This window comes from Oncorhynchus mykiss, chromosome 30, assembly GCF_013265735.2.
Source record: "Oncorhynchus mykiss isolate Arlee chromosome 30, USDA_OmykA_1.1, whole genome shotgun sequence".
Lineage (NCBI taxonomy): Eukaryota > Metazoa > Chordata > Actinopteri > Salmoniformes > Salmonidae > Oncorhynchus > Oncorhynchus mykiss.
In genome coordinates this window covers 7275411-7292980 of record NC_050570.1, presented here as the reverse complement: position 1 = coordinate 7292980, position 17570 = coordinate 7275411, and the positions used below count along the sequence as shown (strand labels likewise).

At 44.5% G+C, this 17570-nt stretch overlaps 1 protein-coding gene across 2 annotated transcripts in view; it reads right to left on the bottom strand.

Moving 5' to 3' along the window:
* Positions 1-799: 799 nt before the first annotated feature.
* The window catches only part of LOC110522715 (protein mono-ADP-ribosyltransferase PARP6), a 28146-nt gene continuing 11375 nt past the window's right edge, over positions 800-17570 (bottom strand). Inside the window, exons 6-20 of one of the 2 annotated variants that reach the window (XM_036969213.1) lie at positions 15710-15867; positions 14257-14406; positions 13840-13978; positions 10260-10391; positions 8311-8406; positions 7752-7844; positions 7535-7660; positions 5327-5392; positions 5106-5222; positions 4826-4938; positions 4672-4744; positions 3985-4134; positions 3781-3844; positions 3488-3572; positions 803-3224 (exon numbers count right to left, since the gene is read on the bottom strand). In XM_036969213.1, the coding sequence (XP_036825108.1) occupies positions 3128-3224; positions 3488-3572; positions 3781-3844; positions 3985-4134; positions 4672-4744; positions 4826-4938; positions 5106-5222; positions 5327-5392; positions 7535-7660; positions 7752-7844; positions 8311-8406; positions 10260-10391; positions 13840-13978; positions 14257-14406; positions 15710-15867 (1659 nt within the window). In that variant the 3' untranslated portion in view covers positions 803-3127. Of the gene's footprint in view, positions 3225-3487; positions 3573-3780; positions 3845-3984; positions 4135-4671; positions 4745-4825; positions 4939-5105; positions 5223-5326; positions 5393-7534; positions 7661-7751; positions 7845-8310; positions 8407-10259; positions 10392-13839; positions 13979-14256; positions 14407-15709; positions 15868-17570 lie in introns of both variants that reach the window. The other variant, XM_036969214.1, reaches the window with a different exon arrangement.

Here is a 17570-nt window from a genome sequence, read left to right as displayed (position 1 = left end):
TAAGGGCACTGTTCTAGTTCAGCTATCACTTCACCTTTAAGGGCACTGTTCTAGTTCAGCTATCACTTCACCTTAAAGGGCACTGTTCTATAGCACAGCCAAAAAATTCATAGATGTTATGTCTCCACTTATAACCCATTTGATGTCTTTATCTACAATATCGCCAAGCTATTGTTCTGCTTCCTTATCCAATAGTATGCAATACTCGCTAGAGTAGTAGAGTGATTTGACATGAAGCAGTTGCTGTGGCCCTCATATGGAAAAGGTACAGTGTTATAATGCTGAAATTATTCCTCACAGAATACACACACACACACACACACACACACACACACACACACACACACACACACACACACACACACACACACACACACACACACACACACGGCTAACTACGTGTCTGTATCTCCTCCTTGTGGACATTGATGACACTCCACTGTCCTGTGAAATGGGAGCACCTGGTATATGGCACGTACTGTACACTATCTCCATGGCAGCCTGCAGTGCTGAGCATCCCCACCTTGTGGCAGAGCACTGAAATGGTTCAGTCCATAGGTTAGAGCATCCTGGTCCTGGGGGACCCGAAGGGGTGCACATTTTAGTTTTTACCCTAGCACTACACACCTGATTCAAATCATCAAGGCCTTTTGATGAGTTGATGATTTGAATCAGCTGTGTAGAGTTAGGGCAAAAACAAAAATGTGCACCCCTTCGGGTCCCCCAGGACCAGGGTTGAGAACCAGTGGGTTAGAGAGACTGGGTCTGAGTAGTGATTAAATGGTTCAGTCCGCAGGTTAGAGAGACTGGGTAGTGTAGTGATTAAATGGTTCAGTCCGTAGGTTAGAGAGACTGGGTAGTGTAGTGATTAAATAGTTCAGTCCGTAGGTTAGAGAGACTGGGTAGTGTAGTGATTAAATGGTTCAGTCCGTAGGTTAGAGAGACTGGGTAGTGTAGTGATTAAATGGTTCAGTCCGTAGGTTAGAGAGACTGGGTAGTGTAGTGATTAAATGGTTCAGTCCGTAGGTTAGAGAGACTGGGTAGTGTAGTGATTAAATGGTTCAGTCCGTAGGTTAGAGAGACTGGGTAGTGTAGTGATTAAATGGTTCAGTCCGTAGGTTAGAGAGACTGGGTAGTGTAGTGATTAAATGGTTCAGTCCGTAGGTTAGAGAGACTGGGTAGTGTAGTGATTAAATGGTTCAGTCCGTAGGTTAGAGAGACTGGGTAGTGTAGTGATTAAATGGTTCAGTCCGTAGGTTAGAGAGACTGGGTAGTGTAGTGATTAAATGGTTCAGTCCGTAGGTTAGAGAGACTGGGTAGTGTAGTGATTAAATGGTTCAGTCCGTAGGTTAGAGAGACTGGGTAGTGTAGTGATTAAATAGTTCAGTCCGTAGGTTAGAGAGACTGGGTAGTGTAGTGATTAAATGGTTCAGTCCGTAGGTTAGAGAGACTGGGTAGTGTAGTGATTAAATGGTTCAGTCCGTAGGTTAGAGAGACTGGGTAGTGTAGTGATTAAATGGTTCAGTCCGTAGGTTAGAGAGACTGGGTAGTGTAGTGATTAAATGGTTCAGTCCGTAGGTTAGAGAGACTGGGTAGTGTAGTGATTAAATGGTTCAGTCCGTAGGTTAGAGAGACTGGGTAGTGTAGTGATTAAATGGTTCAGTCCGTAGGTTAGAGAGACTGGGTAGTGTAGTGATTAAATGGTTCAGTCCGTAGGTTAGAGAGACTGGGTAGTGTAGTGATTAAATGGTTCAGTCCGTAGGTTAGAGAGACTGGGTAGTGTAGTGATTAAATGGTTCAGTCCGTAGGTTAGAGAGACTGGGTAGTGTAGTGATTAAATGGTTCAGTCCGTAGGTTAGAGAGACTGGGTAGTGTAGTGATTAAATGGTTCAGTCCGTAGGTTAGAGAGACTGGGTAGTGTAGTGATTAAATGGTTCAGTCCGTAGGTTAGAGAGACTGGGTAGTGTATATGGATTTTTACTGATTTAACAAGTAATGGTTAAACAATCCGCCAAACTTTAATACAAAAATATGGTCATAAGAAATGATTATAAAAGTATTGCACGAGAATAGTCATGTTCTTATACAAACCACTGTTCGCTGTATTGTGATATATGTTTTAAAGGCAAGTCAACTCCATTGTTTGTTTTTTTTAGAGGCAGTTGCATGATGACCAATGTGCAAAGCCTAATCGTGTTATAATCACATTATAATATTCATAAGGGAAAATCCCTCCACATCTGTCACATAGCAAATCCTATTGCCTCTAATGACAATGAAATATGACATTCCCTTGGAGGTCAATAGTGATCAGGTCTCCATGTGAAATTTGTGTGACTGCCTTTTGTAAGGACACCTTTCTTTCTTTCTGTGTGGAGCTCCCTATTGGTCCATGCAATATTCTGAGGTCTCCCCATTGGTCCATACGATGTTCCAAGTTCCCCATTGGTTCATATGATATTCAGAGTTCCACATTGGTTCATATGATATTCCAAATTCCCCATTGGTTCATATGATATTCAGAGTTCCCCATTGGTCCATACGATATTCCAAGTTCCCCATTGGTTCATATGATATTCAGAGTTCCCCATTGGTTCATGTGATATTCAGAGTTCCCCATTGGTGATATTCAGGGTTGGTCCATATGATATTCCAAGTTCCCCATTGGTTCATATGATATTCAGAGTTCCCCATTGGTTCATGTGATATTCAGAGTTCCCCATTGGTGATATTCAGGGTTGGTCCATATGATATTCCAAGTTCCCCATTGGACCATATATGATATTCAAAGTACCTCATTGGTCCATACGATATTCAGATATCCTGATTTATGTGGTCCATGTGTAACCAGGCCAGGGCAGCCCAGCTCTGCGGCATTGTAGTAGTGTTTCAGTAGTGTTTAAATGGTAAGAGTCCCCTATCCTCACTGGGTCCATCTGTGTATCCCCAGCCAGACCCATACTGTACATATAGCTGTCTCCAGCCAGACCCATACTGTACATATAGCTGTGTATCTCCTGCCAGAGCTATACTGTACATATAGCTGTGTATCCCTGGCCAGAGCTCTACTGTACATATAGCTGTCTCCAGCCATACTGTACTTAAAGCTCTGTCTCACATGTCCTCCTCAGATAGGCTTAGTCTCAATCGCCCGTATTATCTCTTGCTCAATCCTTATGTCCTGGGTGTTGATGTCGGCATCTCCCACCTGGCCGTTCTCATACCTAAAGAGAGAGAGAGAGAAAGAGAGAGAGCGAGATAGAGAGAGAGAGAGATTTTGGGTTGTGTTCATTAGGGCACGAAACATTTTTAAACAGAAAATGTGTTTTTGGACAAGTCCATGGTAGTCGCTCCCTGTTTCAGTCTGTTTTCTTTCATTTGGTGTCTAATAAACACAACCCTGATGTATGTAGTCCTAATAGCTGTGTTGTGTTTCAGTGAAAGGGGATTGAAAGGTCAGTTTAGTTTACTGAAGCTCCATGCTCACACAAAGAAGAATCGTGTACAGACGTGGTCGGATATTGGACACACCCACGTGTCCCCATGTTTCTGAAGGTCCTTTGATGTTATCACTGAGGAAACAATAATCAATCTATCAGTCAATCGATTGCTTTATACATTTTATAGACCGGGGGGGGGGGGGGGGGGGGGGGGGGGGGGGGGGGCTCCACGACAGACTATTGGGAAAAACCTGATTCATAGACCAATCAAATAAGCTTCAGGCTACAAATGCAGGACAGTCATGTCTGTTTATTTTGATGATTTTGATGTTTTCTGTACCTTCACAAAGTGCGATGCAGTTTAAATTCCTGCTCTGAAGAAACCTGGACTGGCCCTGTCTTTCCTGGAAGGACAAAGAGTTACTGTAAAAACACATTCAATATAACTTGGAACAAAATCATTTCTTTACTTAGATGTGCCTGTATGTAATTCTGTTCCAGTAGTCTGTTTTGTTGTACAGTATGTCAATGTCTTCAGATGTACCTGTTGTACGGTGTTGATACGGTTGTAACGTTTGCCCAGCTCCTGTTTGGTGGTCACGTGGTGCTGTCCTTTACCCATTCCTGAGTATCCATATGAGACGCTAGAGACAGGACTCAGGTAGATACCCTTCCCGTACGTAGCACCATGCAGCTTGTACAGGACATTTGAACAAAGGGTGAACTGAAGGACATTTGAACAAAGGTTGAACTGAAGGACATTTGAACAAAGGTTGAACTGAAGGACATTTGAACAAAGGGTGAACTGAAGGACATTTGAACAAAGGTTGAACTGAAGGACATTTGAACAAAGGGTGAACTGAAGGACATTTGAACAAAGGTTGAACTGAAGGACATTTGAACAAAGGTTGAACTGAAGGACATTTGAACAAAGGGTGAACTGAAGGACATTTGAACAAAGGTTGAACTGAAGGACATTTGAACAAAGGGTGAACTGAAGGACATTTGAACAAAGGTTGAACTGAAGGACATTTGAACAAAGGTTGAACTGAAGGCAACCATTTTATCAGAGTTGAAGGGAAAAAAAAAAGTTGTTCTTTTCTTTTTTTAACGTTTTAAAAGACTACCATATCAGATAGACAGGAGATCTAGAATTGTCGTCCCTTGGCACAATTATCTACGATTACATTTTTTAGAAATGAATGCGTTTGTTACTTTGAGTGTTACATACCTGCAGTTTTGTGCATGAGGCGTTGACAAGTCCATTTCTCAGAATAGAATGCCAGTTCTCTATGTGGGAACCACTGGAGAAACAGAATGACAGAGATGTTCGAGTGACTATAAAATGGTGTGTGCATGTGTGTGTGTGTGAGTGAGAGACTTACTGGAATGCGAAGGTGCTGCCATATAGTTTCCTAGCGACCCGGAAGTGTGCTTCTTTAGCAGGAGGGCTACTGGTTAATAGGAACTGATGTGGAGTGTGCATGAACTTCAGTTGCTATGTAGGAGGCGGAACAAAAATAATTAGGGAAAAGAAAAACGCACGAGAGAATGTTCGGTGTATAAGGGTGAAGCTGGACATGTGGCTGACACTTTGAGCAGAACAAAATCTGACTTGAGTACAGTCAGGGGAGCAACTTTCACAGCGGTATTGTCCCAGCGTACCCTGTTCAGCGGGAGCTTGACAATATGTGATCTGTTGCTTGATGTGATCCATTGAAGCAGAGGGTGAGCAAGAGGATCTATGGAGTCCATCTGTTTCTTGATTGATGAATACGGACCCTGAAAAACAGTTTGTGATCATACATAGTAAAGTGAATGAGTCGGTAGATGAAGAGACATTTGAAAACGTTTGAATGTGTGACTTCATTGGTTGCGTTAGTCACCTGGGTCATCTCCCTGATGGTCATGATGCTGTCCAGAGCTTTCTGCAGTCGATCGTAGCTCTTCTTCTGTGACAGAAGTAAACACGTTATACAGGTTAGTTTCAGTAAAAAGGAAGACCTGTAAGAGATACTTTTAATGGTCAGACATTCGGTGCGCACTGTAAAGTCTGCTTCATCAGCCAGGTCTCACACCACTGTAAAGTCTGATTCATCAACCAGGTCTCACACCACTGTAAAGTCTGATTCATCAGCCAGGTCTCACACCAATCAGCCAAGTCTCACACCACTGTAAAGTCTGCTTCATCAGCCAGGTCTCACACCACTGTAAAGTCTGCTTCATCAACCAGGTCTCACACCACTGTAAAGTCTGATTTATCAGCCAGGTCTCACATCACTGTAAAGTCTGCTTCATCAACCAGGTCTCACACCACTGTAAAGTCTGATTCATCAACCAGGTCTCACACCACTGTAAAGTCTGCTTCATCAACCAGGTCTCACACCACTGTAAAGTCTGATTCATCAACCAGGTCTCACACCACTGTAAAGTCTGCTTCATCAACCAGGTCTCACACCACTGTAAAGTCTGATTCATCAACCAGGTCTCACACCACTGTAAAGTCTGCTTCATCAACCAGGTCTCACACCACTGTAAAGTCTGATTCATCAACCAGGTCTCACACCACTGTAAAGTCTGATTCATCAGCCAGGTCTCACACCAATCAGCCAAGTCTCACACCACTGTAAAGTCTGCTTCATCAGCCAGGTCTCACACCAATCAGCCAGGTCTCACACCACTGTAAAGTCTGCTTCATCAGCCAGGTCTCACACCACTGTAAAGTCTGCTTCATCAGCCAGGTCTCACACCACTGTAAAGTCTGATTTATCAACCAGGTCTCACACCACTGTAAAGTCTGCTTCATCAACCAGGTCTCACACCACTGTAAAGTCTGCTTCATCAACCAGGTCTCACACCACTGTAAAGTCTGATTTATCAGCCAGGTCTCACACCACTGTAAAGTCTGATTCATCAACCAGGTCTCACACCACTGTAAAGTCTGCTTCATCAACCAGGTCTCACACCACTGTAAAGTCTGATTCATCAACCAGGTCTCACACCACTGTAAAGTCTGCTTCATCAACCAGGTCTCACACTACTGTAAAGTCTGCTTCATCAACCAGGTCTCACACCACTGTAAAGTCGGATTCATCAACCAGGTCTCACACCACTGTAAAGTCAGATTTATCAGCCAGGTCTGCAGTGAGTTGATGAGGTCATGTGGCCTGAACAGTGTGCTAGTCCAGTACCTTGGGACTGAAGGCCAGAGACTTGGTCGTTGTATGGGTCGACCTCAATACCTTGGGACTGAAGGCCAGAGACTTGGGGTTGTATGGGTCGACAACAGTACCTTGGGACTGAAGGTCAGAGACTTGGGGTTGTATGGGTCGACAACAGTACCTTGGTACTGAAGGCCAGAGACTTGGGTTTGTATGGGTCGACCTCAGTACCTTGGGACTGAAGGCCAGAGACTTGGGGTTGTATGGGTCGACCTCAGTACCTTGGGACTGAAGGCCAGAGACTTGGGGTTGTATGGTTCGACAACAGTACCTTGGGACTGAAGGCCAGAGACTTGGGGTTGTATGGGTCGACAACAGTACCTTGGGACTGAAGGCCAGAGACTTGGGGTTGTATGGGTCGACCTCAGTACCTTGGGACTGAAGGCCAGAGACTTGGGGTTGTATGGTTCGACAACAGTACCTTGGGACTGAAGGCCAGAGACTTGGGGTTGTATGGGTCGACCTCAGTACCTTGGGACTGAAGGCCAGAGACTTGGGGTTGTATGGGTCGACAACAGTACCTTGGTACTGAAGGCCAGAGACTTGGGTTTGTATGGGTCGACCTCAGTACCTTGGGACTGAAGGCCAGAGACTTGGGGTTGTATGGGTCGACCTCAGTACCATGGGACTGAAGGCCAGAGACTTGGGGTTGTATGGTTCGACAACAGTACCTTGGGACTGAAGGCCAGAGACTTGGGGTTGTATGGGTCGACAACAGTACCTTGGGACTGAAGGCCAGAGACTTGGGGTTGTATGGGTCGACAACAGTACCTTGGGACTGAAGGCCAGAGACTTGGGGTTGTATGGGGTCGACCTCAGTACCTTGGGACTGAAGGCCAGAGACTTGGGGTTGTATGGGGTCGACCTCCGTACCTTGGGACTGAAGGCCAGAGACTTGGGGTTGTATGGGTCGACCACAGAGGGGTATGGCTCGAAGATGATACTCTTCCGGGAGGACTCCAGAGCTGCCCGGCACATGGCTACCAACAAGTCCACTACCTGGAGGTCAAAACCCAGTACAGTAGTTATAATCACTGGTGTGTGTGTGTGTGTGTGTTTATGTGTGTGTGTGTGTGTGTATTTGTCTTACCTCTGCTCCATTCGACACCTCCTCTGCAGCTCCTGCCATCACTCCCAAGGTGTAGAAAGAAAACACGCACAGTTCCCTGCTACACACTGCAGGCTGTAAACACACACAGTTCCCTGCTACACACTGCAGGCTGTAAACACACACAGTTCCCTGCTACACACTGCAGGCTGTAAACACACACAGTTCCCTGCTACACACTGCAGGCTGTAAACACACACAGTTCCCTGCTACACACTGCAGGCTGTAAACACACACAGTTCCCTGCTACACACTGCAGGCTGTAAACACACACAGTTCCCTGCTACACACTGCAGGCTGTAAACACACACAGTTCCCTGCTACACACTGCAGACTGTAAACACTCAGATAAAATTAAACTATTATAGTAACTACTATATTTCTGTAGTAAAGCCATCCAGTTAACATAATCTTTGAATTAACTTTACTTATATACTGCATGTATAATTCCTTGTTATGTGGTTGTAGTAAGCATGTATTGTCCCCCAATAATGTCTCAGAATTATCCGGACTAAATAACAGACGTTTTAAGAGAGCATACCTTCAACATAGAGGCGTATTGAAAGATGTGTCGTTCGTCACAGACCACACAGTATTCATTCAGAGTGGGGATTCTCTGTTCTGCGTATTTCATTACCTACAATCCACACAGAAAGGAATGAGTCAATGTTATGACGTATTACTATAGCAGATGAGAAAATGATAATATCCCCCGTTACTGTGGTTATATTTCTGCCTCAGTAAACACATCTGAAAAATGGCCTTGCCTCAAGCCGTTCAAGGGTTTGTTTTGCCGTCTGACAACATGAGATTAACCTGAGTACTGTATAAAACCTGAGATTAACCTGGATACTGTATAAAACCTGAGATTAACCTGGATACTGTATAAAACCTGAGATTAACCTGAATACTGTATAAAACCTGAGATTAACCTGGATACTGTATAAAACATGAGATTAACCTGAATACTGTATAAAACCTGAGATTAACCTGGATACTGTATAAAACCTGAGATTAACCTGGATACTGTATAAAATCTGAGATTAACCTGGATACTGTATAAAACCTGAGATTAACCTGGATACTGTATAAAACCTGAGATTAACCTGGATACTGTATAAAACCTGAGATTAACCTGGATACTGTATAAAACCTGAGATTAACCTGGATACTGTATAAAACCTGAGATTAACCTGGATACTGTATAAAACCTGAGATTAACCTGGATACTGTTTAAAACCTGAGATTAACCTGGATACTGTATAAAACCTGAGATTAACCTGAATACTGTATAAAACCTGAGATTAATCTGGATACTGTATAAAACCTGAGATTAACCTGGATACTGTATAAAACCTGAGATTAACCTGGATACTGTTTAAAACCTGAGATTAACCTGGATACTGTATAAAACCTGAGATTAACCTGGATACTGTATAAAACCTGAGATTAACCTGAGTACTGTATAAAACCTGAGATTAACCTGGATACTGTATAAAACCTGAGATTAACCTGGATACTGTATAAAACCTGAGATTAACCTGGATACTGTATAAAACCTGAGCTTAACCTGAATACTGTATAAAACCTGAGATTAACCTGAGTACTGTATAAAACCTGAGATTAACCTGAGTACTGTATAAAACCTGAGATTAACCTGAGTACTGTATAAAACCTGAGATTAACCTGAATACTGTATAAAACCTGAGATTAACCTGAATACTGTATAAAACCTGAGATTAACCTGGATACTGTATAAAACCTGAGATTAACCTGGATACTGTATAAAACCTGAGATTAACCTGGATACTGTATAAAACCTGAGATTAACCTGGATACTGTATAAAACCTGAGATTAACCTGGATACTGTATAAAACCTGAGATTAACCTGGATACTGTATAAACTTGAGATTAACCTGGATACTGTATAAAACCTGAGATTAACCTGGATACTGTTTAAAACCTGAGATTAACCTGGATACTGTATAAAACCTGAGATTAACCTGGATACTGTATAAAACCTGAGATTAACCTGGATACTGTATAAAACCTGAGATTAACCTGGATACTGTATAAAACTTGAGATTAACCTGGATACTGTATAAAACCTGAGATTAACCTGGATACTGTTTAAAACCTGAGATTAACCTGAATACTGTATAAAACCTGAGATTAACCTGGATACTGTATAAAACCTGAGATTAACCTGGATATTGTTTAAAACCTGAGATTAACCTGAATACTGTATACAACATGAGATTAACTTGAATACTGTTTAAAACCTGAGATTAACCTGGATACTGTTTAAAACCTGAGATTAACCTGGATACTGTATAAAACCTGAGATTAACCTGGATACTGTATAAATGCTCTCAACAAAGTTTCAACAAGAGCCCATTACATCATTCACTCACTCATTCACTAAATTTGCTGACGGTTCAGGCAGAATTGCATATTATGTCAGTTAGAGCAAAAGTATTGGTCCTTACCTGTACTAAGAACCCATGTTGCAGGGTGGGGGCTGACTTGCACTGAATAAAGGCTTGGGATGAGAACAGCAGCTCAATCAGCTGTTTAGTTGTGATGTGAGCCGGAGACTTGACAGCAGACACCGCCACCCTCTGAGGAGAGAAGAGAGGACGTGATGTCACATGGGATGGATAGAAACCAAAACATGATGAAAATAATGTGGACACTGAAGATGGCTAATTTGAATGAGCAAATACACAAACAAGTTACAACAATTTCAAGCATTTTAGTAACCATATATGGCATTAGCTCGGTTCTGTATTTATTTGTGTTTTGTTGCCACAGCAATCATAGGAGTACAGAAACCAGGCTAACATGGCATTAATGAGACCTGCACTCAGAAAAAAATATGCTATCTAGAACCTAAAAAGGTTCTTCAGCTGTCCCAATAGGAGAACCCTTAGAAGAACCCTTTTTGGTTCTTTGAGGAAAAGATTATGATTATTAGAAAGCAAATTACGGACTCCTCCTTAAATCTGCGTATTCCTTCAAAGCTCAGTTGTCCTGAGTCTGCACAACTCTGCCAGGACCTAGGATCAAGAGAGACGCTCAAGTGTTTTAGTACTATATCTCTTGACACAATGATGAAAATAATCATGGCCTCTAAACCTTCAAGCTGCATACTGGACCCTATTCCAACTAAACTACTGAAAGAGCTGCTTCCTGTGCTTGGCCCTCCTATGTTGAACATAATAAACGGCTCTCTATCCACCGGATGTGTACCAAACTCACTAAAAGTGGCAGTAATAAATCCTCTCTTGAAAAAGCCAAACCTTGACCCAGAAAATATAAAAAACTATCGGCCTATATCGAATCTTCCATTCCTCTCAAAAATTTTAGAAAAGGCTGTTGCGCAACAACTCACTGCCTTCCTGAAGACAAACAATGTATACGAAATGCTTCAGTCTGGTTTTAGACCCCATCATAGCACTGAGACGGCACTTGTGAAGGTGGTAAATTACATTTTAATGGCATCGGACCGAGGCTCTGCATCTGTCCTCGTGCTCCTAGACCTTAGTGCTGCTTTTGATACCATCGATCACCACATTCTTTTGGAGAGATTGGAAACCCAAATTGGTCTACACGGACAAGTTCTGGCCTGGTTTAGATCTTATCTGTCGGAAAGATATCAGTTTGTCTCTGTGAATGGTTTGTCCTCTGACAAATCAACTGTAAATTTCGGTGTTCCTCAAGGTTCCGTTTTAGGACCACTATTGTTTTCACTATATATTTTACCTCTTGGGGATGTTATTCGAAAACATAATGTTAACTTTCACTGCTATGCGGATGACACACAGCTGTACATCTCAATTAAACACGGTGAAGCCCCAAAATTGCCCTTGCTAGAAGAATGTGTTTCAGACATAAGGAAGTGGATGGCTGCAAACTTTCTACTTTTAAACTCGGACAAAACAGAGATGCTTGTTCTAGGTCCCAAGAAACAAAGAGATCTTCTGTTGAATCTGACAATTAATCTTAATGGTTGTACAGTCGTCTCAAATAAAACTGTGAAGGACCTCGGCGTTACTCTGGACCCTGATCTCTCTTTTGAAGAACATATCAAGACCATTTCAAGGACAGCTTTTTTCCATCTACGTAACATTGCAAAAATCAGAAACTTTCTGTCCAAAAATGATGCAGAAAAATTAATCCATGCTTTTGTCACTTCTAGGTTAGACTACTGCAATGCTCTACTTTCCGGCTACCCGGATAAAGCACTAAATAAACTTCAGTTAGTGCTAAATACGGCTGCTAGAATCCTGACTAGAACCCAAAAATTTGATCATATTACTCCAGTGCTAGCCTCTCTACACTGGCTTCCTGTCAAAGCAAGGGCTGATTTCAAGGTTTTACTGCTAACCTACAAAGCATTACATGGGCTTGCTCCTACCTATCTCTCTGATTTGGTCCTGCCGTACATACCTACACGTACGCTACGGTCACAAGACGCAGGCCTCCTAATTGTCCCTAGAATTTTTAAGCAAACAGCTGGAGGCAGGGCTTTCTCCTATAGAGCTCCATTTTTATGGAACGATCTGCCTACCCATGTCAGAGACGCAAACTCGGTCTCAACCTTTAAGTCTCTACTGAAGACTCATCTCTTCAGTGGGTCATATGATTGAGTGTAGTCTGGCCCAGGAGTGGGAGGGTGAACGGAAAGGCTCTGGAGCAACGAACCGCCCTTGCTGTCTTTGCCTGGCCGGTTCCCCTCTTCCCACTGGGATTCTCTGCCTCTAACCCTATTACAGGGGCTGAGTCACTGGCTTTACTGGGGCTCTCTCATGCCGTCCCTGGAGGGGGTGCGTCACCTGAGTGGGTTGAGTCACTGATGTGGTCATCCTGTCTGGGTTGGCGCCCCCCCCCCCCCCCCCTTGGGTTGTGCCGTGGCGGAGGTCTTTGTGGGCTATACTCAGCCTTTTTCTCAGGATGGTAAGTTGGTGGTTGAAGATATCCCTCTAGTGGTGTGGGGGCTGTGCTTTGGCAAAGTGGGTGGGGTTATATCCTTCCTGTTTGGCCCTGTCCGGGGGTGTCCTCGGAGTGGGCCACAGTGTCTCCTGACCCCTCCTGTCTCAGCCTCCAGTATTTATGCTGCAGTAGTTTATGTGTCGGGGGGCTAGGGTCAGTTTGTTATATCTGGAGTACTTCTCCTGTCCTATTTGGTGTCCTGTGTGAATCTAAGTGTGCGTTCTCTAATTCTCTCCTCTCTTTCTCTCTTTCGGAGGACCTGAGCCCTAGGACCATGCCCCAGGACTACCTGACATGATGACTCCTTGCTGTCCCCAGTCCACCTGGCTGTGCTGCTGCTCCAGTTTCAACTATTCTGCCTTATTATTATTCGACCATGCTGGTCATTTATGAACATTTGAACATCTTGGCCATGTCCTGTTATAATCTCCACCCGGCACAGCCAGAAGAGGACTGGCCATCCCACATATGCTCTCTCTAATTCTCTCTTTCTTTCTCTCTCTCGGAGGACCTGAGCCCTAGGACCATGCCCCAGGAATACCTGACATGATGACTCCTTGCTGTCCCCAGTCCACCTGACTGTGCTGCTGCTCCAGTTTCAACTATTCTGCCTTATTATTATTCGACCATGCTGGTCATTTATGAACATTTGAACATCTTGACCATGTTTTGTTATAATCTCCACCCGGCACAGCCAGAAGAGGACTGGCCACCCCACATAGCCTGGTTCCTCTCTAGGTTTCTTCCTAGGTTTTGGCCTTTCTAGGGAGTTTTTCCTAGCCACCGTGCTTCTACACCTGCATTGCTTGCTGTTTGGGGTTTTAGGCTGGGTTTCTGTACAGCACTTTGAGATATCAGCTGATGTACGAAGGGCTATATAAATAAATTTGATTTGATTTGGTTTGGTTCCAGAACGCTTTTAGTTCCCTTTTGGGTTCCATGTAGAACCCTTTCCACAGAGGAACTTAAAAGGGTTCCACATGGAACCAAAAAAGGTCCTACCTAGCTGATGATGAGGTCCTGGCCATAATAGGTAGGTAGTTGAGGATAGCTGATGATAGGTCCTGGCCATACCTTGCCATTAGTTGTGTACGTGAGGAGTTCTCCTCTGGTGTTCTTGATGGTGTAAGCCATTGTCCGATTCATAAGGCGATTCACTTTCAGCTCCGGTCCAATCATCTTCACCTTCAGAACATGCTCCTGGCCACTGGACCTGGGTCACACAGGGAAGGGAGCAGAGAATGTGATGACACTGAGAACGAAAGATCCATGAAACTACAAGCCTTTGGAGAAACAACCCTTAGACCTAACATTAACCACTCTTGTATATCTGAGGATTTGATAGGTTTGTGAAATTTGGTAATTCCTTCACCTTGCCTTCTAATAGGTTGGATGGAATTGATGTCATATTGCTTAAACCTATTCAGAATACACCACTGTGCTAATGATACAGAAGTGCACTGAGGCTGAGTGTGGACTGCAGCTGTGTACTTGGACATGGGCGAGAGGATGCTGAGTCCAGCCCTGAACCTCTTGATGGTTCCTCCAGGTTTGAACCAAGTGTGTCTGGTCTTCTGTTGGGCCGTGAGGGTTTCATTACTCAGGTACTTCCACTGCTGGGACACAAAGCTAGAGATGACCCTGAGAGAGAGAGAGAGAGGAGAAGGAGGAGGAGGAGGAGGAGGAAGAAGGAGAGAGAGAGAGAGAGAGAGAGAGAGAGAGGAGAAGGAGGAGGAGGAAGAAGGAGAGAGAGAGAGAGAGAGAGAGAGAGAGAGAGAGAGAGAGAGAGAGGGGAGAAGGAGGAGGAGGAAGAAGGAGAGAGAGAGAGCGGAGAAGGAGGAGGAGGAAGAAGGAGAGAGAGAGAGAGAGGAGAAGGAGGAGGAGGAAGAAGGAGAGAGAGAGAGAGAGAGAGAGAGAGAGGAGAAGGAGGAGGAGGAAGAAGGAGAGAGAGAGAGAGAGAGGAGAAGGAGGAGGAGGAAGAAGGAAAGAGAGAGAGAGAGAGAGAGGAGAAGGAGGAGGAGGAAGAAGGAGAGAGAGAGAGAGAGAGAGGAGAAGGAGGAGGAGGAAGAAGGAGAGAGAGAGAGAGAGAGAGGAGAAGGAGGAGGAGGAAGAAGGAGAGAGAGAGAGAGAGAGAGAGGAGAAGGAGGAGGAGGAAGAAGGAGAGAGAGAGAGAGAGAGGAGAAGGAGGAGGAGGAAGAAGGAGAGAGATGTCATCACTGACGTCCATTGCTTTGCTTTTTGTTCTGTCCACTCCATTGCCTCCACAGATGTATCTTTTCACATTCTTAGTAGTTTTAATATTAAAACCTATGTACAGAGTGCGATTTGAAATCTCTAGACTAGACTAGACTAGACTAATCTAAACTAGACAAAATTAGACTAGACTAATCTAATCTAGACTAATCTAGACTAGACTAAACTAAACTAGATAAGACTAATCTAAACAAGACTAGACTAATCTAAACTAGACTAGACTACTCTAGACTAGACTAGACTAATCTAAACTAGACTAGACTAATCTAGTCTAGACTAAATTAGACTAGACTAATCTAATCTAATCTAGAATAGACTAATCTAGTCTAGCGTAGACTAGACTAATCTAGACTAAAACTAAACTAGACTATACTAATCTAGTCTAGACTACACTAATCTAGACTAGACTAAACTAAACTAGACAAGACTAATCTAAACAAGACTAGACTAATCTAAACTGGACTAGACTACTCTAGACTAGACTAGACTAATCTAAACTAGACTAGACTAATCTAGTCTAGACTAAATTAGACTAGACTATTCTAATCTAAACTAGACTAGACTAGACTAAACTAGACTAATCTAGACTAGACTAATCTAGACTAGACTAATCTAGACTAGACTAGACTAAACTAGACTAGACTAGACTAGAATAGAACTCTAGGTCTATAGGGAGTCTTATGATGCTCACTTCTGCAGCTGTAGTCCCAGGCTGAATCCTTCTCTGTTAGAAGGTTGGAACACCTCCACAGAAGGTGCTGGTCCATTCAGGTATTGGGACAGTGAGAAGCGCAGCCGGACAATAATAGGCTCTGTTGGGATGATCTTCCAGGCCCTGGCTACTTCATCCTGGAGACAAGACAGGAAACTGTGTCAGAAACATGGAAAGATCCCCAGGGACATCCTAGACAACATGGGAAGATCCCCAGGGACATCCTAGACAACATGAGAAGATCCCCAGGGACATCAACATGAGAAGATCCCCAGGGACATCAACATGAGAAGATCCCCAGGGACATCCTAGACAACATGGGAAGATCCCCAGGGACATCGACATGGGAAGATCCCCAGGGACATCAACAAGGGAAGATCCCCAGGGACATCAACAAGGGAAGATCCCCAGGGACATCAACAAGGGAAGATCCCCAGGGACATCGACATGGGAAGATCCCCAGGGACATTGACATGGGAAGATCCCCAGGGACATCAACATGGGAAGATCCCCAGGGACATCGACATGGGAAGATCCCCAGGGACATCGACAAGGGAAGATCCCCAGGGACATCAACATGAGAAGATCCCCAGGGACATCAACATGGGAAGATCCCCAGGGACATCAACATGGGAAGATCCCCAGGGACATCAACATGGGGAGATCCCCAGGGACATCAACAAGGGAAGATCCCCAGGGACATCAACATGGGAAGATCCTCAGGGACATCCTAGACAACATGAGAAGATCCCCAGGGACATCAACATGGGAAGATCCCCAGGGACATCAACAAGGGAAGATCCCCAGGGACATCAACATGAGAAGATCCCCAGGGACATCCTAGACAACATGGGAAGATCCCCAGGGACATCGACATGGGAAGATCCCCAGGGACATCAACAAGGGAAGATCCCCAGGGACATCAACATGGGAAGATCCCCAGGGACATCAACAAGGGAAGATCCCCAGGGACATCAACATGGGAAGATCCTCAGGGACATCCTAGGACAACATGAGAAGATCCCCAGGGACATCAACATGGGAAGATCCCCAGGGACATCAACAAGGGAAGATCCCCAGGGACATCAACATGAGAAGATCCCCAGGGACATCCTAGACAACATGGGAAGATCCCCAGGGACATCGACATGGGAAGATCCCCAGGGACATCAACAAGGGAAGATCCCCAGGGACATCAACAAGGGAAGATCCCCAGGGACATCAACAAGGGAAGATCCCCAGGGACATCGACATGGGAAGATCCCCAGGGACATCGACATGGGAAGATCCCCAGGGACAACAACACGGGAAGATCCCCAGGGACATCGACATGGGAAGATCCCCAGGGACATCAATAAGGGAAGATCCCCAGGGACATCAACAAGGGAAGATCCCCAGGGACATCAACATGAGAAGATCCCCAGGGACATCAACATGGGAAGATCCCCAGGGACATCAACATGGGAAGATCCCCAGGGACATCAACAAGGGAAGATCCCCAGGGACATCAACATGGGAAGATCCTCAAGGACATCCTAGACAACATGAGAAGATCCCCAGGGACATCAACATGGGAAGATCCCCAGGGACATCAACAAGGGAAGATCCCCAGGGACATCGACATGGGAAGATCCCCAGGGATATCCTAGACAACATGGGAAGATCCCCAGGGACGTCAACAAGGGAAAATCCCCAGGGACATCAACATGGGAAGATCCTCAGGGACATCCTAGACAACATGAGAAAATCCCCAGGGACATCAACATGGGAAGATCCCCAGGGACATCAACAAGGGAAGATCCCCAGGGACATCAACATGGGAAGATCCCCAGGGATATCC